We start from the raw sequence: 23,382 nt of genomic DNA, 5'->3' as shown, positions 1-23,382 counted from the left end.
CTGAGGCGAGCGGGGCTCACAGCCAACCCAAAGAAGAAGTGTGCGATTGGGCAGGTGGAAGTACGGTATCTGGGCTTCCACTTGGGCAACGGGCAGGTGCGTCCCCAAATTAATAAGACGGCAGCAATTGCGGCCTGCCCGAGGCCCAAGACCAAAAAGGGGGTGAGACAGTTCCTGGGGCTGGTTGGCTATTACCGTAGGTTTATACCTAATTATTCGGACGTCACCAGCCCGCTGACTGATCTCACTAAAAAGGGGACACCAGATCCGGTCCAGTGGACGGAGCAATGCCAGCAGGCTTTTTCTGAGGTAAAGGCTGCACTGTGTGGAGGGCCACTTTTACACTCCCCTGACTTTTCTCTCCCCTTTATGTTGCAGACCGATGCGTCGGACAGAGGGCTGGGGGCGGTTTTGTCCCAGGAGGTGGAGGACCGCCCCATCCTGTACATCAGCAAGAAGCTGTCGGTGAGTGAGGGGCACTACAGCACCATAGAGAAAGAATGTCTGGCCATCAAGTGGGCGGTCCTCGCCCTCCGGTACTACCTGCTGGGGCGCCCTTTCACCCTCTGTTCGGACCACGCGCCCCTCCAGTGGCTCCACCGCATGAAGGATGCCAACGCGTGGATCACCCGTTGGTATCTGGCACTCCAACCCTTTAACTTCAAGGTGGTCCACAGGCCGGGGGCGGACTTCCTCTCCCGTCAAGGTGGGGGGTGGGGGGAGTCGGCTGCAGGCCGGACGGCCGCCTGGCCTGAGTCGGGCGGTGGGAGTATGTGGCAGCAGGGGCGTGGTCAAGCGCCGGTCTGTGACAGGAGGGCGGAGTCAGGGAAGGTAAGTGGCAGAATCGCTACACCTGAGAGCAATTAACCTGTTTGTGTATCTTCCCAGTGACCGCGCCCTACTTAAGGAGGGAGAGCGAGAGCAGAGGGGCTGATCCCTGAACTAGACGCCTGTTGTGTGTGTCGTTTTGGTGTTGCAATTGTTCACTGCAAAGTGTGGCAATAAAGCCTATTTTGAACCTGATCTCTGTCCTGCCGTCCTCTGTGCTCCACCCCCGCATACAGAAGTGTTACACTTACTTTCACGTTATAAGAAGTTAAACAGATGTTATATTAAACTTTGTCTTGTCAACATTTTGGAAATTGTTTGTGTTCATTGAGATATTGTTTAAAATGTTACTTTTCAAAGGGGGGGTGTACTCATTTACGCTGAACACTGTATATAACATCATACAAAATCCCACATTTCTCGTGCATTTTGTGCTATAAGATTGATATGAAATGAGAATGTAGTATCTCTGCTTAATTTAATATGCGCATATAAAGGAGTCATTTATCACTTGGCAAAAATTTTGCAGTTCTTTAATAATGTGTCCGTTGTTATGCCAAATGACATTTTTGGTCAGTGTTCTCAAAAAGGAACCCAAAAATTCAATCACTGATTCCTTTAATGGTGTCCATTTTGGTAGTTTCAATCTCTATATATGTAGGAATAATGCACAGAAAAAAAAAATCTGTTGACTGTAAGGCACCGACACCTTTCAGCATTCATTGAATGTTCACTGGGACAATGGAAAAAGCAATGTAGTCTCCATAGTCCTCTCTAAACTCTGGGTTTAATCAGGGTTAAAGAACTTCCCATAATGTTTTTATAATTGCCATGAGAAGTAAAGGTATAAAAATGCCTGGTCATTACAGACTTGAAGTAATTGCACCGAGTAGTGGTTTAATTGAGAAATATAGTCTCCGTAGCCCCCAATTCTTCATTAGGCATTTCTTTGGGCAGCACGGTTGCCTCACAGCAAGAAGGTTCTGGGTTCGAACCCAGCGGCCAGCGAGGGTCTTTCTGTGTGGAGTTTGCATGTTCTCCCCGTGTCTGCGTGGGTTTCCTCCGGGTGCTCCAGTTTCCCCCACAGTCCAAAGACATGCAGTTAGGTTGATGTGGGGCAGCCTTGGGCTGAGGTGCCCTTGAGCAAGGTACCTGACCCCGACTGCTCCCTGGGCGCTATGTGTGGCTGCTCACTGCTCTGGGTGTGTGTGAGCGCGTGCATGTGTTCACTGCTTCAGATGGGTTAAATGCAGAGGATGAATTTCACTGTGCTTGAAGTGTGCATGTGACAAATAAAGGTTTCTTCTTCGTTAGAAAATATATGATTCTGTGCTCATTGCCATACAAATTGTATTTCATGATATTTCTAATAAAATATATCTAGTTATACCTTTAAATCTTTTTTTGTTCTGTGGAAAAAAAATATACCCTGGCAGGGCTCGAAATTCGCCGTGGCCCGGTCACCCGAGGCGACTTAATTTGTCATTTGGCGGGTAATTCCTGTCACTCGCCAGCCCTGCTGGCTAGTTGAAAATAAAAAAATATATATGAAGCGAAGATTCAGACTAGGGCTATGCGATATATCGAATATACTCGATATATCTCCGAAAATTCTGTGCGAGATACATAAAATTATTATATTGTAACTATCGAGTATTTTATGGTCATCTGCCGACTTGCGTTTGTTTCGTGTTTGTTGCGTTTGTTTAAAACCTTTTCTGGTGGTTTTCTCCCTGTCCCTCAGGCAGTAACGTGAGAGGCTACCTAAGGGTATATAAAAAAAAAAAAAAAAAGTGTCACACACTCGCCAACCAATCCCGGGCGACATCTAGGTGCTGAAAGGAACTTGCGGGAAGATTTTCTAGTTTCGGTTTACAGCGCTGACTCAGTTCGTGCAATCAGTGGTGTTGCATAGGCTACCGTGTAAGCTCTGTTAATTTCAGTGACAAATTAAAAATGGAAGCGGACGAATTGGTTCCTAAAAGAACTAGCAAGGGGTCAGTCATCTGGCATTTTTTTGGATATCGCGAGGAGGACGTGGAACAGCAAATGCCAACTTGTCAAGTGTGTAAAAAAAAAAACGTCATCATGAAAGGCAGCAGCACTACAAAGCATGTTGGACATATTTTGGGTGCTATAGTCATGATAGTAATGTTTAGTGTGAATTGCTTGTATGTTATGTCTTGTGTTTAGTGTGGAATGTTTGTATGTTATGTGTGTCCAAGATGTTTGGGTGTTTTGTATGAGCAGAGATCACTTGACTGCAAACCAAATCTACCTTTGGGTACTAATAAAGTCAACTAACTAACTAACTAACTAACTAACTAACTAACTAACTAACTAACTAACTAACTAACTAACTAACTAAGTATACACTATATTGCCAAAAGTATTTGCTCACCCATCCAAATTATCGGAATCAGGTGTTCCAATCACTTCCATGGCCAAAGGTGTATAAAATCAAGCACCTAGGCATGCAGACTGTTTGTACAGTTTGGAGCTGGCCCCTTCCTCTTCCAACATGACTGTGCACCAGTGCACAAAGTAAGGTCCATAAAGACATGGATGACAGAGTCTGGTGTGGATGAACTTGACTGGCCTGCACAGAGTCCTGACCTCAACCCGATAGAACACCTTTGGGATGAATTAGAGTGGAGACTGAGAGCCAGGCCTTCTTGTCCAACATCAGTGTGTGACCTCACAAATGTGCTTCTGGAAGAATGGTCAAAAATTCCCATAAACACACTCCTAAACCTTGTGGACAGCCTTCCCAGAAGAGTTGAAGCTGTTCTAGCTGCAAAGGGTGGACCAACATCATATTGAACCCTATGGATTAGGAATGGGATGTCACTTAAGCGCATATGTGAGTCAAGGCAGGTGAACAAATACTTTTGGCAATATAGTGTATTTGTTTTCAATACTCATACACCAAGTTGCCAAGTTTTCCAATATATTATTATTTGTTGATATTATATTATGGTGCTGGGCGGCACGGTGGTGTAGTGGTTAGCGCTGTTGCCTCACAGCAAGAAGGTCCTGGGTTCGAGCCCTGGGGCCGGCAAGGGCCTTTCTGTGTGGAGTTTGCATGTTCTCCCCGTGTCCACGTGGGTTTCCTCCGGGTGCTCCGGTTTCCCCCACAGTCCAAAGATATGCAGGTTAGGTTAACTGGTGACTCTAAATTGACCGTAGGTGTGAATGGCTGTCTGTGTCTATGTGTCAGCCCTGTGATGACCTGGCGACTTGTCCAGGGTGTACCCTGCCTTTCGCCCGTAGTCAGCTGGGATAGGCTCCAGCTTGCCTGCGACCCTGTAGAAGGATAAAGCGGCTAGAGACAATGAGATGAGATATTATGGTGCTCTGTGTTATTCTCATTTATGTATTTAACAACAGTATCAAAATACTCGGGTCTTGAAATAAATGCACATTAGTCAAGAACAGTAACTACTCTCTTTTGCGTCATTTTTGACAGAAGTAAAATTCACACATGAACAAATTTTGGCGAGTTGATTTTCTGTTTGGCTAGTTACTTTGGAAGGTAACTAGTCCGGCTGGCTGGTGAAAAAAATATATGAATTTCGAGCCCTGCCTGGTGTAGTCTCCATAGCCCCCCCACCAATTCACCGAAACGGTGATCTTGATCAACAGGCCATATCTTCTGAATCAGATGAAGATACCCAAGGATGCGTTATCCTAATGGGCTTCATGGGCAGCTGCCCAGGGCCTCGGCCACTAGGGGGCCTTGGAGGTAGCAAGATCGGAAAATATGAAACGATATTTTCAGAAGTTTTGATCATATTGATAACATTTTTGATGCATTTTGCCACCCGTAAGGAAGCCCACCTTGTCCCATCGCATAAATCACCCGTCATTGTCAATATGATCACTGTCCACCATGTCTTCACACGCTACGCCAGCTTGAGTTCAATGATTTAATTAATGACTTCGCTTTCCAGAAAAGTAGGAAAGTGCCCTTGTAAGTTGACCCATGGCTGTCAAACTGAATGCGCAAAGCTGTGTGCCACTGCTGTTTGGGACATTACGTGTGTGAAAGGATGAAATGTTTCACATAGCCTAACATTTTGAGATTTATTTCTGAGAAGCAAGATATTTTTCTTTCTTTATCATCGCTCTTTGTTTTCACAAGTTAAAAGTCACCTGGATTCCAAAATGAAAATGAACGGTTATATACCAAATGAATGTTCTTGTTCTGAATACTAAAGAAACTGTTGTAGGCCTAGGTTATGTTCTTGACATGTTGTTCATTGACTCACTCATTCAAAGGCTTCTTGAGGCTAAACTTTAGTTAACCAGACTTGTTAACCGTGATGTCTGATGGATTTTTTCACCATGCAATTGCCTATTTCACCATTGCTTTTTCTCGATTAAATAGGTGTTGATGGACAAAGTTTTATCGTTCAATAGTATTTCTGATTGTGCCACTGTCGTTATTTAAGTTTCTGTGTCTAGTTAGACAGGCACGTCTGAGTGGGTGAATTTGCTGAGCGCAGTTGACAACAGGCGGGGGGGCCTCTGGGGGGTGTCTGCCCAGGGCCTCGGCAAGGGTTAACGCGGCCCTGAGGATATCTCATGAAATTTTCACACTAATATTAAGATATGCTAGGGCGCAATTTTGGATAGGGACGCTAGGGACGTGTCCTTCCCAATATTCAGCCGCTACTGTGTAATCACGATCAATAAAACCGATGTCCTAACCTGAGCAATGATTATATGGCACGCAAAGGGTTAAATGTATGACACTGCTAATAATCCCCCCTCTAACATAGATATCATTCTCTGATTAGCTACCTGTTTCTTGCTAATTTACATGGTTGGCTATCCCAGCTGTCACTCCATCTGCTGTAAAAGCAGCACACTTCCCACAGCAGCCGTGACTACCCGCCCATCAACCCCCCGTATCTCACACGTACACACCTGACCTACCCCACACACCCCCCACTCTCTGTCAGCCTACAAATTGAGCTGGACTTCGATGTCCATGCATGCTTGCCCTACGACTCGCATGCTGACTTGAGTATCATGGATGACGCCCCCCCCCCCCCCCCAAGAAACGAGACATTCGTTCATTCTTCTTCAAAGTTAAGAATGTAAGTGCAGGATTTCCGTCGAGCTTTAAAAACTCAACAAAATCCTTTTGATGTATGGAAACATTACATTTAGCTGACGCTTTTATCCAAAGCGACTTACTGTTACTGTTTTGGTACAGGGTATTGGTTACAGTCCCTGGAGCAATGTTGGGTTAGGTGCCTTGCTCAAGGGCACTTCAACCATGGATGGAGATGTAGGGAGAGGTAATTTGAACCTGCAACCCTGAGATCCAAAGACCAACTCCCTAACCATTATGCCACGGCTGCCCTCGTTAACCTATAAGATCTGCATCACATGAAATTATGATTGCTAATGGGGAAAAAAAAAACATCTTTCAGAAGCTCTGCCTTGGATCACTTTTGTGTCCCCATCAATGTCAAAATCAAAGTTACTCCCTTGAAGATATCTCATCTCATTATCCCTAGCCACTTTATCCTGTTCTACAGGGTCGCAGGCAAGCTGGAGCCTATCCCAGCTGACTACGGGCGAAAGGCGGGGTACACCCTGGACAAGTCGCCAGGTCATCACAGGGCTGACACATAGACACAGACAACCATTCATACACACATTCACACCTGGGCAATTCCATGTAAATGTCAACCTCACCATGCAAAAATAAAGCAACATGTAATACATCAAAACCACTCCCAGAGATCTCACCTAGGCCTGTATTTTACAGATGTGAATAAGCTGAACCAATTTGTAACCAACCTAATATGTCACAGTCAGTCTCTTTTTCTTATAATGTAAAACCCAAGCTAAAATCAACTTTGATCATGTACAATTCTATATTATTGCCACAAGCCACAGAAATGTATGCTAAAATCCACAAAACAGCAAAACAATAGCCATCCTAAATATTATTTAAGAACTGATAGTTTTAGCTGATATTTAGAGAGTTTTTCAAAGGGTTATGGTGGTTAAATTGCTGATTTTCTAAACATATGCCATGTCTATTTCAGACACGTCACATCCATAACGGAATTTCGTCACATCCATAACGCTGACTTTTCCTTCCGAAACTCTGCATGAAATACAAAATATTTGAAACAAAGATTTTTTAATATTCACCTTGGACCCCTCTATCAAACGGATATCTCCATTTCGACATTAGGTTTACGATTTCACAGAGTTTGATAAAAATGTACAGTCACCCAAGAAAAGTGATACTTTTTCTGTCACATCCATAACACATCTTTTATTGGCATTTTCTGGCATGCCCTAGATGTACTATGGGAATTGTTCTTGTTCTATCACTTCTCCAGTATGGTACAGCCTTAAAATATGCAACACCTGTTTAAATACTGGGAGACAATAAAACATGCACTGGGTCATTTGTTGCCATTTTGAGTTCAAGTGTCACGTCCATAACGCTGGAATTGCTCACCTACGGTCAACTTAGAGTCACCAGTTAACCTAACCTGCATGTCTTTGGACTGTGGGGGAAACCGGAGCACTCGGAGGAAACCCACACGGACACGGGGAGAACATGCAAACTCCACACAGAAAGGCCCTCGTCGGCCACGGGGCTCGAACCCGGACCTTCTTGCTGTGAGGCGACAGCACTAACCACTACACCACCGTGCCGCCCCCCCTTGAAGATATGTGGAAACAAAATGCACTGATTAAAAATCTGAAAACTAAACTTTCAAAAAATTACCTTTTGGGAACATAAATGTGTACCCTGAGTGGAAAAAATGCCGAAAATACAGGAACAGCCTTACCATGGAGATCAGTGGAGATGGGGTGTCAGGCAGTGAAACATCTCTGGTGTTGCTTGGTGAATGAAGTGTCAGGTATTTCTGCATGGGGGGGGGGGGGGGGGGGGGGAGCACTGACAATCAGACCTCTATAGCAAGTCAATGTAACAATAACTGGGTATTTCAGATATATTATTATTTTATCTGATATATTTTTAGATACATTTCTTAATAACTAACCGTGGGAATTGAAGTATTCACAAGGACCCTCTTTCCAGATGCAATGGACAGGAAACAATCTTCATCAAAATGCCGAGAGCATAGCGTGTACCTCTGCCGATTCTGTAGATACCGATCCACTTCTTGCACACCCACAGCAATAAGCCATTTTCTAGCGATTTCATCATTTGCTGGCAGTCGGTGAAAAGAAACCAGTTTCGATGCTTTCCGGCCATTCAGACCACAACCAGGTGCAAAACACGTACTCGGCATCTTGTGTCACGTCTATTCCACCAAAAGAACTGCTTCCCGAACAAAATACTGCACAAAAAAACGAGTTTAAATGACGATTACTACCTACTTTCTTCAAACTTTCCTGATTGCTAGCAAAACAAACAAAACTTCCGGCTTGATTACGTCAGCATTCAAGGGCGGGCTCGCGCGTCTTTTGACAACGTTGCCAGATGCAGGGGCAGAGCTAGGGAGGAGGTCCTGGGGTGCCCGTGACCCCCCCTTTGTCGGATCATCTCATTCTCATCTCATTATCTTTAGCCGCTTTATCCTGTTCTACAGGGTCGCAGGCAAGCTGGAGCCTATCCCAGCTGACTACGGGCGAGAGGCGGGGTACATCCTGGACAAGTCGCCAGGTCATCACAGGGCTGACACATTTGACGCTTTTCCACTACCAACGCGGCTGAGTCGGGCTGAGCCGTGCTGTGCTGAGTCGAGCTGAGTCGAGCTGAGCGGGGCTGTTGGAGTTGCATTTCGACTACAACCGCGCTGAACCGTGCTGGCTGGAAGTGGGTGGACACATTGGGTGGAGTTAGCGAAAGTGGGTGGACGTCACGTGATGTCGTTAAGCAGCGCAAACAGTGACATCAGTGAGCTTTTAAGCGGTAGTCTCACGACCCGAATAGTAAACAATAAACATGGAGGACATGGAGTCGTTAGTGTTGCTGGTCTTGGTTCTGTGGCTTGTTGTCACCGACAACGCCAACAGATACTGGCAAGAGCGTATAGATGAGGCGAGGCGCATAAGGCTTCAGAAATTCTTGTAATTCTTCTTCTTCCGGGTTTACGGTGTTTACAGATCCCAGCGTGCTCGCGGGGCGTGTGTGGGCATGTGAGGACACTCCTCCTCACCAATCAGTGCACAGGGGAGTGTCTGCTCACGCCCCCAGCCTCACTCGGCACGGTTTGGCTCGCTTCAGCCCTACTCCAAAACGGTGCGAGTTTTAGGGGCTAAGCAGGGCTGAAACGAGCTGAGTCGTGCTGTTTTTTGGTAGTCGAAACGCGAGCCGTGTCGGGCTGAAGTGAGCTGAAAAAGGGCCAATAGACACAGACAACCATTCACACTCACATTCACATCTACGGTCAATTTAGAGTCACCAGTTAGCCTAACCTGCATGCGGAAAACCGGAGCACCCGGAGGAAACCCACGCGGACACGGAGAGAACATGCAAACTCCGCACAGAAAGGCCCTCGCCGGCCACGGGGCTCGAACCCGGACCTTCTTGCTGTGAGGCGACAGCGCTAACCACTACACCACCGTGCCGCCTTTTTCAATAGCTGCATAAGAATATTAGAAAAGCGCCCACTGTAATTTTTCTAACTTTTTTTTTTTGAAACTAGATTGCCACCTCAGCTTCATTAGGGTTTCTATAACCTTGTATGGACTTCCTGTGGTTTGGGCACGAAAACCCAGTTTGTCGGAGTGTGTGCGGGAGAGGCGGCTGTAAGTCCAGATATGTTAAATAATACACAGTACGATATGAGCATAAAGCGCGTGAAATGCACGCAACAGGCAAACAGTCCGAAACAGTAGGCAAAGTCGTAATCGAGGCGCGGACAGAATATCGGAGGCAAAACTATACAAGATCAAGGGAAGAGAAACAGGAGTCGAAAAACCAGGAGGTCAACCAGAACAGGGACAGGAAACAAGGCTCAGTAAGGCACACTAGACGCGGCGTAATACTTCGCATCGTCCTTGCATGGGTGCAGTCCTTAAATAGCCCAAACATAGTTAATTGATTAAAGACAGGTGTTCTTTGTTAACGGCGTGCACGCCGGAGCTCATTAGGCGTGCGTGCAGCCCGAGGCGCACCTTCAGGTGCACGAGCCAAGGCGCGCAGGACTTAAACAGTTCTGCACAAGTGCAACACGATTGCACTAGAAAGCATGGTCAAGCTGCCAGTGTAGCTGCAGTCTTTTTAGTTGCGAATTATGAGTATTTCCTCGTGTTACTAATTCGCCATGTCAAAACAAGCGAAACTTTCCTCCTTCTTTCAACATGAAGAGAGGAAAGCAATTTATTATATATTTTTTCCATCAAAGTTGCATTTTGTGGCTTCGAAGCTAAGTTTTAGTGTGCTGTTTCTAGAACACATCAAGAAAATGTGGAAGAAACAGCAATAATGGAAGAGCCGGTTTCTAAGCTACCTAAAACTAGCAATGGTAATTATTTTTTGTTACATATTGTACTCAGTCTGCCAGTCAGTGTGTGACCCCCCCCCCCCCCTTTGAAAAATCCTAACTACGCCCTTGAGATGTTGGTCACTTTGATTACCTCTGTACATTTTACTTCCGTCCTATGATGTCTCTCACAGGTCTTAACCAATCTCGTTTAAGCCAGTATCTCACTGGGCTGCGACAGCCTGCGACTAGTTGGAGACACAATTGCGATAAAATATGCGAATTCGTGACAATTTTCACTTGGAATCACACTGAAATGATATTCGCATATTTTACTGCAATTGTTGTGTCTCCAACTAGTCGCAGGCTGTCGCAGCCCGGCTTTCCCTCGGCAGGCAGGGAAGTAGAGGAAGCCTTACGGAAATTGACTTGTGAAGGGTTTGCAACGGCTTTGCGACACACCAGCGACGCATTTGCGGCTATTTTGAGAGAAAGTTTGTCACAAATTTTTTGAACATGTTCAAAATTTCAGCGACGAGGGAGTGACACTTTGCGACTCATGTGAGGAAATTGAAAAGCCCCGCGAATGTTTCAAGACACTTTTGAAACTCTCTTGTGAATGTCGTATGCAATTTGTCGCAAGCTGTTGCAGCCCAGTGAGATACTACCCTTACGGCCATTGCTTTGACATATGGACTGATATATTACATACCAGTGGGCGGCACTGTCACCTCACAGCAAGAAAATTCTGGGTTCAAGCCCAGCGGCCGGTGAGGGCCTTTTCTGTGTGGAGTTTGCATGTTCTCCCCGTGTCTGCATGGGTTTCCGCTGGGTGCTCCGGTTTCCCTCACAGTCCAAAGACATGCAGGTTAGGCTAATTGGTGGCTCTAAATTGACCGTAGGTGTAAATGTGTGAATGAATTCCAAAGGACTGGAAACCAGAGGTTTAAGCTGTGATACATGAAAGGTGGGGTGAACACGTCGCATGGTGAGTGGTAATGCCAGTCGAATGGAACATGGGTTGATTACCTTCTTGATGAGGAAGGGTCCAAGGAACCTGGGTGCCAGCTTGCGAGAGACGGTTCTAAGTGGTAGGTGGTGCGTGGAGAGCATAACTCATTGACCCACTCGGTGGGTGGGTGCCTTGGAGCGACGTTTGTCGGCCTGCTTCTTGGATGCGAGTGCGGAGCGAATGAGTCTTCTCCGGGCCAATGCCCACATTCTCCTGCAGCAGTGTGTAAAGGCTTGGGCTGATGATACGGCGACCTCCTCCTCCTGGCTGGGGAACAGTGGTGGTTGGTAGCCTACTGAGCACTGGAATGGAGAGAGACCTGTGGCAGAGGAAGAGAGAGTGTTATGTGTGTATTCGATCCAAGGTAGGTACTTGTTCCAAGAACTGGCATCCCTGGACGCCATGCACCTGAGTGCAACCTCCAAAGCCTGGTTAGCCCATTTTGCCTGGCCGTTGGTCTGTGGATGGAAGCCTGAGGAGAGACTACAGGTGGCCCCGATGAGTTTGCAGAAGGCTCTCCAGAACTGTGCAGTGAACTGAGGACCCCGGTCAGAAACTATGTCGGTAGACAGACCATGTAGGCGGAAAACGTGGTGGATGAGTAGTTCTGTGGTCTCTTTGGCTGAGGGGAGCTTGGGCAGAGGAATGAAATGGACGGTCTTAGAAAAACGATCAATGACAGTGAGGATGCATGTGTTGCCACCTGAGTTGGGGAGTCCTGTGTTGAAGTCCAGGGCGATGTGAGACCAAGGTTGATGGGGAGTAGGTAGGGGTCTTAGTAAGCCAGCAGGGGGTCAATTGACTGTCTTGTTCCGGGAGCATGTGTCGCAGACTGTCACGAACTCCTGGACGTCCTCCTTGATGGATGGCCACCAAAAGCACTGCTGGATGAAAGCCAGGGTTCGGCCAGCTCCCAAATGACAGGCCAGCTTGGAACCGTGACCCCACTGCAGCACCTGAGTTTGCACATGACAAGGAACAAACAGATGGTTATGAGGAATATTGTTGGAGTTACCTTCACCGGGGTCCTGCTCCAGGGCCTTCTGCATGAGTGTCTCAACTTCTAGAATAGCAGCTCCCACCAGGCAGCGTGGAGGAAGGATAGTCTTGGGTGGCTTGGACTCCTCTTGGTGGGAAGAGAACATCCTGGACAGGGTGTCGGGTTTGCCGTTCTTGGAGCCTGGGCAGTAGGAGAGCGTGAAGTTGAATCGGGAGAAGAAGAGAGACCAACAGGCTTGACAAGAGTTGAGATGTTTGGCAGACTTGAGGTACTCCAGGTTTTTATGGTCCGTCTAGACTAGGAACGGGAGGTCAGACCCCTCAAGCCAGTGCCTCCACTCCTTCAAGGCTAGTTTCACGGCCAGTAGTTCTCGGTCACCGATGTCGTAGTTCCGTTCAGCTGAGGATAGCTGGCAGGAGAAGAAGGAGCATGGGTGGACCTTGTTGTTGTTGGCCCTCTAGGATAGGATGGCTCTGACCCCTGACTCGGTGGCGTCGACCTTGACGATAAACTGCTTGGTAGAATCGGGTATGGTGAGAATGGGTGCTGTGGTAAACCTGTGCTTGAGACTGGAAAAGGCTTTCTCTGCTTCCTCCCCCCACTTGAACTTGGTCTTGGTCAAGGTCAGGGCTGAGAGAGGTCTGGCCACTGTGCTGAAGTTGTGAATGAAACACCTGTAAAAGTTGGCGAACCCCAGGAAGTGCTGGAGCTCTCATCTTGAAGATGGGGTGGGTCAGTCAGTGACTGCCTCCAGCTTGAGGGGGTCCATCTGGATCTTGGCTGGTGTAATGATGAACCCCAGGAACAAGACAGAGCCTTGGTGGAACTTGCTCTTCTCTGCCTTAACGAACAGCTTATTCTCCAGCAGGTGTTGAAGATCCTGCCGGATGTGACCCCGATGTTCCTCCAGGGAGCAAGAGAAAATCAAGATATCGTCCAGGTAAACAAAGACAAAGGTGTTAAGAAAGTCCCTCAAGACATCATTAACCAAAGCCTGGAATACCGCGGGCACGTTAGTCAGGCCAAAAGGGACTACGAGGTACTCATAGTGACCTGTGGTGGTGTTGAAAGCCGTCTTCCACTCATCCCCTTCCCTGATCCTAACTAGGTGATAGGCGTTGCGCAAGTCCAGTTTAGTGAACACCTTAGCTCCCTGGAGTAGTTTGAAGGCTGAAGTCATGAGCGGTAGTGGGTAGCGGTTCTTGACTGTGATGGCATTGAGACCTCGAGTGTCAATGCAGGGACAGAGCGACTTGTCTTTCTTCTCCACAAAGAAGAATCCCGCCCCTGCTGGGGAGGAGGAAGGGTGGATGATCCCAGCTGCCAGAGACTCATACCCCTTTTCCACCAAATCAGTTCCAGGGCTGGTTTGGGGCCAGTGCTGGTGCTGGTTCACAACTCGTTCAACTTGTGAGCCAGCTGAGAACCAGTTTGCTTTTCCATAGCTCGGGGTGCTAAGGGGAGCCACGCCATTACGTCACTGTATACGTCAGTTACATCACTGCGTTTGCATAAACCTTGGCGCGAACATCGAAGCAACAACAACACGGAGAAGAAGAAGCAGCAACAACAAAAATGGATGACTTCACGTTTGTACAGCTGCTGCTTCTGGCTTTACGGTGCTTCATTGGGATCAGAAAACGGCAGATCCAATATGTTTGTGTTGATCAACAGGTTTTGAGTGGACGGCGATTACATTCTAAGAGACAGGTAGTAACCTAATAACGTTTTGACTCTTACTTACACTGAATGTGAGATGGTTATGTTAGCCTTTGATATGAGCTAACGTTAGCCGGTGTTATGTCCCTGCTGGAATCGTCACAAATTCACAAACATATTACTGGTGATTTTTAAGTCGCCGCTCATATCTACCACAGCGGTAGATATGAGGATGCTTAGCTCTGTAATGAACTTAACTTACTGAAGTGAATGTAAACAAACTGCATGGAAATACAAGTGAATGATTTATGTTTAACCTCGTTTCTTTAACCCTTATGCCTCACTAAGGACATTTTTGGCTTGTCAGTTGTTAATTTTCTTTATTATTTTGACTATGTTCATACATATAAAAATATAATAAGGTCAATAGAATATAAAATATGGCAAATGTGCTGTACTCCACAAATAAATGTAACACTTATGTTTCCAACACTCACACATGCACATTTATTTCTCAGTACACATCCCACTCTAATCTAAGGGGAAAAAGAGGCACAAGGGTTAAGTACCATGATGAATATTTGTTTGAGTATTGATGACTCTCCACACATGTTTATTTACCTATACATTTTTCTCTTTACAGGTAATCTTGCGACTGATGGCAAGGTAGAGATCACATGTTGTCTGGGCACACCCAAGATCTCGTTACTGGTGGGACACAATTGTTCCTGATTTCACCTCTCACCAGTTCATGCAGAATTTCCGTGTGTCCCGAGAGTTGTTTGAGTATATCTGTAGTCAGGTGAGGCATGTCTTGGGGAGAAGGAACACAAATTACCATTTGTGTGTCCCAAACCAGAAGCAGGTGGCTATTGCCATCTGGAAGCTGGCCACTGGCGGTGAATACAGGACCATCAGCCATCTTTTTGGAGTAGGCGTGAGCACCGTCTTTAATTGCGTTCAGGATTTCTGTAACATGGTCATCAAGGTGCTGCTCCCTGCCCACATTACATGCCCTGATGCGGAGAGGTTAGCAGAAATGGCTGCTCTCTTTCAGAGTCGTTGGAGAGTGCCACAGTGTGCTGGTGCAATAGATGGAAGCCACATTCCCATTATAGCACCAGAAGAGTATCCCCGAGACTACTACAACCGGAAGGGATGGCATTCAGTTGTTCTGCAAGCAGTTGTAGATAGCAGAGGTTTTTTCTGGGGTGTGTGTGTGTTGGCTTTCCAGGGAGTGTGCATGATGCAAGAGTCCTAAAACAGTCACATTTGTGGGAAGTCCTAAGTTATGGGGAATTTCTAGGTCAAAGCAAAGTGACCATCTCTGGCTGTGAGGTTGGACATTACCTGATAGGTGATCCAGCCTACCCCATGCAGAACTGGCTGATGAAACCCTTTTCTGACACTGGCAGATTGACCCCTGAACAACACACCTACAATTACAGACTCAGCAGTGCACAATCGGTTGTGGAAATGGCATTTGGGAGATTGAAAGGATGGTGGAGGTGCCTACTAAAAAGAAATGACTGCAAGCTGGAACTGTGCAAGAAAATGGCACTAACCTGCTGCGTCCTTCATAACATCTGTGAGGAATATGGTGACAATTTCACTGGGGAGCACCAAGACAGACATGCCAACATCCAGCCTCCTCTTCAGGCATTACCTGAACATGGCAGTCAAGAAGGGGCTGACATTAGAGCCGCTTTAATGGCCTACTTTAACAGAGGGAACGAGTAATTTGTTTGGTTATTTTGCTATTTACTTCATGTCAGTGTTGTTTAATTGTTCAGTTCGATAAGTTCATAGAAATGAGTCATTTATTTGTAAATAAAGTGACTGAAAAAGGTAGCTTGTTGAGTTCTTTCATTACTTGTTTTCACAAGCTCTAACCAGCTTTACTTGTACTTATTACACAGTTAAAATAATTTTACATCACTAGTGAAAACATATACACGCAGACATGTCTCTTTAGAAAAAACATTTATTTACATAGTGTGTAGAAACACAACATAAAGTGACGTGAACAGTGCAAAGGTGCAAAACAAGAAAAGTGGTGTGATTATTTTCTGGCTTGTGCCTCCATTACAGACACCATGTGCCCCATTATACTGAGGAACGCACTGTTGTCTGCCTCCAGCTTGTGCAGCAAGGCATCGTTCATTTCCTTGCTGTGCTGCAAGAACCTCTCGTCCGCCTGCTCAAGGTATTCCAGGAGCTCAGTGTTGCTGTCTCGCTTCCTCTTGGCTGTGTACAAGAACAGAATAATGAGTTTAAAAGTTATTAAGTTAACACAGGTTCAGCAATACAATATAAGAAACATGCCAGCTCAGCAATAAGAGCATTAGTTAACTGTTTACGGTTGGTAGGGGATTTTATATGAATGACTGGTCACTTATTACAGCATGTATTTATATTATAAAGTCACACTATTAGGGATATATCCATGTTTGCATAGTATCCGGTGAGACAGACTACTGGATACTCAGCACAACAACTTACCAGGTCTGGTCTGCTGCAATTGTCCTGAGCTGCTGGATGGTGCAGGAGAGCTGCAGTGGAGTGGAGACATCAGGTCCTCGTCCCCGATGGTGGACAACTCTATAAAAATCACAAAAACAGCCAGTGTTGGGAAAGTTCACTTTCTACATGAACTATTTCAAAGTTCAGTTCACAAATTTTAAAATGAGCTAGTTTAGTTCATAATGAAAAATTTTGAACTACGGTAAGTTCACAGTTACAAAAATGAACTAGTGAATGAAACTATGCATCAGATTTCATTATAACATTATACAAACAAACATTAACTGAAGTAACTAGTAACGGTCACTCACTAAAAAACTTTATGCAAGGCGAAAATGTTTGAAAAGAAACTTACCAGGCTCTGATTGCGGCGCTGTCGCTGAATTTAAGGCTCCGGTGGCGTTATTTGCCTGTCTATCGCCGAGAACCGAGTCCAGAATATCGAAGTGGGGGTTCTTCCTCGGCCGCCCGTTGCCGCTTCGACCGAGGTCCTTTTTTTGGTCCCTGTAGTCCTTCTTCAGCTTCTTTAATTTGTTGCTGATCTGCTCGAGAGTACTTTCGTACCCCGCTGCAGCCATCTCTTTTTGTATTTGGTGTAATACGGGCTTGGTCCGCGTAGCACCCTCCAGTTTCGCCTGGACTTCATCTGTGGACCATATCGCTAGGAGACAGGTTGTCTCCTCCACAGACCACTGCTGCTTTACTGCATCCATGAAATCTTGTCACTTAAAAATGGCGACCATTCGCGGTCTTGCTATTGTTGTAGTTGTGAACAACTCCGCCCCCCCCGCTGACATAAGCGGTTCTTTCCTCTGGCCCAGCAAAGAGCTGGTGTTAGCCTGGAACCTTTTTTTCTGGCCCCAGAGCCAGTTCTTTGTCAGTGGAAACAGAAAACCCAGTTCTAAACTAAGCACTGGCCCCAAACCAGCCCTGGAACTGATTTGGTGGAAAAGGGGCATCAGTGATGTATTTCTCCATGGCTTGTCTCTCGGCGGGGGAAAGAGAGAGTAGAGATGTCCCTTGGGTGGCGCTGTCCCTGGTAGGAGGTCGATACTGCAGTCATAGGGCCTATGAGGGGAAGGGACACTGCTCAGGTCTTACTGAAGACAGGCCTGAGGTCCAGATATTCTGGAGGCACATGAGAAAGGTTGGGAAACTCGCTGGCTGAGGTGGTTTGGCAGGAGACAGAGCAGAGTTCAGGCAGGAGCCCAGGCAGGAAGGACTCCAGCCTAAGATGGTGTGGTCAGTCCAGTTTAAGTGGGGGTTGGGCTGCATCAACCAGGGTAATCCAAGAATAACGGGAACGTGAGGGTTGTTCATGACGTGAAGTTGTATCGTTTCAGAGTGATTGCCTGAAATCCTTAGGGTGAGCGGGTTGGTGAGGTGAGTGATGATAGTCAAGCCAGTGCCATCAAGTGTCAGGACGGTGAGAGGGACCTTGAGGGTGAGTAACGGGATTCTGAGAACGGTGGCAGAGCAGATCAGGTTCCTGTCCACCCCTGAGTCGACGAGCACCTGAAGATGGTGATGCCAATTGTTGAGAGTGATGATGGGGAGCAATGGTCGGTCGGCAGGGGACTGGTTCCGAGCATTGCCCACCAGGGCCCCTCGATTCACTGGTGGGCTCATCCTTTTAGCAGGCAGTCTCTGCAGATGTGTCCCTGCTGACCGTAGTAGAAACAAACCCCTGTGCTCCGTCGGCGCAGTCATTCCTCCACTGACACCCGTACCTGATCTACCTGCATGGGTTTGATGGATGAGGCGGGTGGTGGAGAGGGGTTGAAGTTGCGGTGGCTCCTCTCTCTCATCCGTTGTTGGACCCACGCATCAATACGATTGGCAAGGTCCATCAGGCTGGAGAGGTCCAACTGCAGTTCCCGCGAGACAAGTTCATCCTTGATGGCGTCAGATAAGCCATGTAGGAATGCGTCGACCAGGGCACTCTCATTCCAAACGCATGATGCTGCCAACATCCAGAACTCGATGGCATAATCCGAGGTAGATTGGGACCCCTGCTGCAGCTCCATGAGCTCTCTTGCCGCCTCCCGGCTGGACAGACAACAGTCGAATGTTCGCCTCATTTCCTCAGAGAATTCCTTGAAGCTGGAACAACAAGGCGCGTCAATGTCCCAGACCGCCATCCCCCATTCCCTGGCCTTGCCGGTGAGGAGCGTGATGGTATAGGCTACCCAGGAACATTCTGTGGGGAAGACCAGAGGTTAAAGCTTCAAGATCAGCGAACACTGTGACAAAAAAGATCTGTTGGTACCTGGTTCTCCACTGCAGGGCTGAGGCAAAGGGAGTCTTTGTTTGTAGAGAGCGGCGGTGGTGGGAGGTGAAGAAAGAGACAGCTGGGCAGGGGTAGGCACGGCTTGGGAGTGCTGGAGTTGTGTGGCTACGAGGTTGAGGGAGTCAGACAGGGTGGCCAGGTTCTGAGTGATCTGCCTGAGTTCCTGTTGGTGGGTCCCGAGGAGGGCTCCTTGCTGTTGCATAGCTGTTCTCAGATGGTTAAGTTCCTCTGGATCCATGTTGGCCAGAACGCACTGTTAAGGGTGACGAGATGTGGTGAGTTAGGATCCAATAGCAGAACACAAACCAGAAAATCTAATGAATAAAAAAATGATTTAATTAAAGTCCAAAAAGAGTCAATGAACAAAAATAGCAAAAATAATCCAGACAACAACGAGGTAGACAAAGAGCTAATATGAAAAAAACATGAAAAATAGTTCTGACAAAAACTGGAGACAAAAAACATAGTGCAAAAAACATGAAAAACTGACAAAACATGAGTGCAAAAAACTGTGGCTAAGACTAGGCAAAACAGAGAGCAAAAATCCAGGAAGCAAAAAATGGCACAGAGATGACGTGAGAAACAGACAAGATGTTCTGGTAAAGTCCCCTTCTGAGAACGGCCTATTTATACACAGCAGAGCAGACCAGGAAGTGAATGCCGGCAAGATGGAAGTCCTGTCCCGGATCCGGACTGCGCTGACCTGGGAGATAGTCTCATCTCATCTCATTCTCTCTAGCCGCTTTATCCTGTTCTACAGGGTTGCAGGCAAGCTGGAGCCTATCCCAGCTGACTACGGGCGAAAGGCGGGGTACACCCTGGACAAGTCGCCAGGTCATCACAGGGCTGACATATAGACACAGACAACCATTCACACGCACATTCACACCTACGGTCAATTTAGAGTCACCAGTTAACCTAACCTGCATGTCTTTGGACTTTGGGGGAAACCGGAGCACCCGGAGGAAACCCACGCAGACACGGGGAGAACATGCAAACTCCACACAGAAAGGCCCTCGTCGGCCACGGGGCTCGAACCCGGACCTTCTTGCTGCGAGGCGACAGCGCTAACCACTACACCACCGTGCCGCCCCTGGGAGATAGTAAATCTCCGTAATGTCCGGGGAGGATCATGACATAATTAGCCCATTGCTGTGGCAACTGTCTAGACATGTCTGGTCTCCTTGGGTACTCGTGCCAAAGCGGGGACCCTGTGATAGCAAGACTAGGACAGTGTTGCTACATTTATATCTGACTGATAACTCATGTCCTGTCCAGATGTCTAGATAGCGTTCACAAGGCGTACAAGCAGTTTGGAGTGCCCAAAAACTTGATGCTGCTCTAGATCTACATGAATTCCCTTGCTGCCCTGACCACTTACTGAAAATTAGTATGAGGAGGAGTTTCAGACAAATATCCATTGAAAACTTTGTGGGCTTGACAAAGGCACCCAAGCTGTTTGATGATGAGGTAAGTTTTCAGTATAAATTTTTTTAACATCCCAAGTCAAATTTCACAAACCAAGAAATGAATGACTGTTTACTCACACTGAAGACTAAAGGAAAGACAGTTATTCGTGCTCTTGCTTTATACCACATAGCTGAGCAGGTATCTATTCATCTCATCTCATCTCATTATCTCTAGCCGCTTTATCCTTCTACAGGGTCGCAGGCAAGCTGGAGCCTATCCCAGCTGACTACGGGCGAAAGGCGGGGTACACCCTGGACAAGTCGCCAGGTCATCACAGGGCTGACACATAGACACAGACAACCATTCACACTCACATTCACACCTACGGTCAATTTAGAGTCACCAGTTAACCTAACCTGCATGTCTTTGGACTGTGGGGGAAACCGGAGCACCCGGAGGAAACCCACGCGGACACGGGGAGAACATGCAAACTCCACACAGAAAGGCCCTCGCCGGCCCCGGGGCTTGAACCCAGGACCTTCTTGCTGTGAGGCGACAGCGCTAACTACTACACCACCATGCCGCCCAGGTATCTATTAATTCTTTAATTCAACAAGGACATTGAGAACAAATTTTCTCTCATTTTTTTTGTGTGCATGTTCCAATTTACAGATACAGCCCCATATGTCATTCATACATGCTTCAATAGACCAATATCACACAGTTTTAATTTGAAAAATATGCAACAAACAGAAAAAAATTCATTCGCACCTGATCTGGGGTCATGACCAGTCAATACCAGTCAGTTGGATTTCCTGGGAGCTGACAGCGGTCCTTGAAGGATCGGGAATATTACTTTCACGGGCTTATTCCTCGGTCAAAGCAGGATTGCCGAGAGATGCGATCGGTTTTTAGGTATTATTGGTTCTGTTTCATATAGAAAAAAAAATACATGGACGAAATGTACTCTAATAGAGACATTAAACTTAGCTTTACTCCACCAAAATTCGACTCTCAAAATGCGGGAAATAGCGTTTTAGAGGGTTAAAAATTCCAAAATTTCCCTGGGGGGTCATGGTCCCAGACCCCCCTACATTAGATGCGCCTCACACATTGCCCCCCGTCCAAACCTTCCTGCTGCTGCCTCTGCATAGCATATTTCAAACACTCATAACTTGCTATAGCAGTGACAAAATAGCTGTCAGAAATGCATTCCTACATTTTATAAAATGAGAGAAATAGAATTTTGATAATAAAAAATTTGCTTTCAGTTCCCCATCAAATCTGATCAAATTTGCCCAAAGAAAAATATCTGCTGACTTTTTCCCCGTTCATTATTTCCTCTTATTTTCTCCACTTTACTCCCCTTCACTGTTATTGTTTAAGCCCCTGCTCCAAATTTGACACTTAAGCTTGACTAAAGTTTTCAGCTGACCACATGGACTTAGAAAACGTCTGGAGTTTGACCATAGTGACCAGAGATATGTTTGGAGGAATAAAGGTGAGGCATTCAATCTCAAAAACACTTGACCAACTGTAAAGCATGGTGGTGGTAGCATCATGGTCTGGGTCTGTTTTGCTGCTAGTGGAGCTGGTGCATTGCATAAACTGGATGGAATAATGAAGGAGGATTACCTCAGCATGAAGCACAACCTTAAAGCAGATATGCAGAACCTTTAGTTTTAAATACATTTCTGAGTGGATAGTCTCTCCATCCTTGACTCTTGTACGCTGCATAAATGGTAATTTAAAAAAATATATTTTTGAGAGTTAAAACCGACTGCAAAGTTGGCATTTGAGCTGCCCCGCTGAGCCAGCCAGCCCTGAGTGCGCCTAAATCATCTTATACTGGTAACTTAAACACACAATACAAGTTACATATATTAATCTAAATAAAGGTAAACAACAGGGCTCTCAAGCCTCACGCATTGAGAGTGAGACACACGCATTTCAACGAGTTCACACGCTCACACGCCACACATGGCATTTCTCACTCTGAGCTTCTTCAATAATCGCACAGAAATTCCTTCAAGCTATCTACAAACGCCACAGCCGTAGGTCACAGTGCTCCTGGGGCGAGTTCAACCGCTGCAACGGTTTGCTACATTTTTCTAACTGTTCCTTATTGATTGGCCGAAACGTGCACCGTTCTGCAACTGTGTTGAAACGTTTTATGTGTCTTGAACTCGCCCCTGCACTCGGAGCAGCATCAGCCAATCAGAAAATAGATTGTTCTGTTGTCGGGGAGACGTGAGTTTCAACTACAAGCGCGCGCTGCACCTGCAAAATTGTGAGTGAACTAGAGAACGACCTGGAGCGAACGAGAGAACTGAAAGAACTGGAGAACTGTCGGGACTCAGGACCATCAGGTAATAACTTAATTTATATCAATATTTACTTAGTTACTTTGTAGTTTTACTCTATAGACCAATATTTCTGGTCTACACCTTGTTCAGTATCAAAAACCTGTCCATTTCAAGCTATCATAGATAACTGTCTAACTAGCAAGCTAGATGTAAACCAGCTAAAATAGCATACTGTGCTGACGACGATTTAAATGTTCATTTAGTCAAAGACTGTTTTTCTGGGGATTACAGAATGAATAACTTTGGTTAAGTTGCCTAGGAGCTGTCATGAACAGAGAGGCGTTTTTCATTTTTTTAATCGTTTGTGTCATTTATTTTAGCATGTCAGGGAAGAAACAGAAGAGCCTCCTTTCCTTCTGGGAAGCCAAGGCTCAGAAAACAAAGGCAGGGAGGTCAGTTGATGTGCCAGAGATTGAGAGGGAGACTGTGACATCAGGTGAGATAGTGAATGTGCAGGAAGTGACAGAAGAGGAGACAGGGGAGGTGGACAAAGAGACAGTGGAAGACGAAGAAAGAATGGAGGTGAATGCAGAAGGTGGGGTGCCAGAAGAGGACAGGGTGACGGAAGAAGGCAGGGTGACCAAGGAAGACAGTGCAGAGGTCAGGGTAGTGGTGAAAAAAAAGGCCTTAACTGGAGCGGCCACCTACCAATCCACATTCAAAAGTGAATGGACTGCAAAATGGCCATTTATAACTGTAGGCACCACCAACTCCTACTACTGGTGCTCAGTATGTAGGCAGGAAAATTCCTGTGGCCATCAAGGTGTCGCAGATGTGCAGCGACACATTAAGAGTAAAGCACACCAGTCTAAAGAGCAGGCACTTCAGTCCACAAGTAGGATTGGACAGTTTTATCC

At 46.5% G+C, this 23,382-nt stretch overlaps 2 protein-coding genes across 5 annotated transcripts in view; both read right to left on the bottom strand.

Moving 5' to 3' along the window:
* The window catches only part of LOC132881789 (zinc finger protein 43-like), a 72,166-nt gene extending 63,873 nt beyond the window's left edge, over positions 1-8,293 (bottom strand). The window contains exons 1-2 of one of the 4 annotated variants that reach the window (XM_060914694.1): positions 7,875-8,293; positions 7,659-7,736 (exon numbers count right to left, since the gene is read on the bottom strand). In XM_060914694.1, coding sequence (XP_060770677.1) covers positions 7,659-7,736; positions 7,875-8,126 — 330 coding nt within the window. In that variant the 5' untranslated portion in view covers positions 8,127-8,293. Of the gene's footprint in view, positions 1-1,699; positions 1,796-3,229; positions 3,655-7,658; positions 7,739-7,874 lie in introns of those variants that run through there. The other 3 variants (XM_060914684.1, XM_060914712.1, XM_060914721.1) reach the window with 3 other exon arrangements.
* Positions 8,294-15,998: 7,705 nt separating this feature from the next.
* Positions 15,999-17,307, bottom strand: LOC132885900 (uncharacterized). The gene is made up of 3 exons (XM_060920427.1): positions 16,815-17,307; positions 16,439-16,537; positions 15,999-16,183 (listed from the first exon to the last, which is right to left on the bottom strand). Exons 1-3 carry the CDS (start codon positions 17,170-17,172, stop codon positions 15,999-16,001), a joined length of 642 nt encoding a protein of 213 aa, XP_060776410.1. The 5' UTR covers positions 17,173-17,307.
* Positions 17,308-23,382: the final 6,075 nt, after the last annotated feature.

The sequence above is a fragment of the Neoarius graeffei genome, chromosome 1 (genome assembly GCF_027579695.1).
Source record: "Neoarius graeffei isolate fNeoGra1 chromosome 1, fNeoGra1.pri, whole genome shotgun sequence".
In the NCBI taxonomy this organism is placed as follows: Eukaryota; Metazoa; Chordata; class Actinopteri; order Siluriformes; family Ariidae; genus Neoarius; species Neoarius graeffei.
Note: the sequence above shows the minus strand (reverse complement) of the source record. Positions and strands in the feature narration are given on the sequence as shown.

Excerpts from the sequence above, each read along its gene's own strand:
- LOC132885900 (XM_060920427.1), bottom strand. The coding sequence starts at position 17,172 with ATGGATGCAGTAAAGCAGCAGTGGTCTGTGGAGGAGACAACCTGTCTC. Across the intron at positions 16,538-16,814 it reads AGCGCCGCAATCAGAGCCTG|AGTTGTCCACCATCGGGGAC; the intron begins GTAAGTTTCTTT and ends TGATTTTTATAG. Across the intron at positions 16,184-16,438 it reads ATTGCAGCAGACCAGACCTG|CCAAGAGGAAGCGAGACAGC; the intron begins GTAAGTTGTTGT and ends TCTTGTACACAG.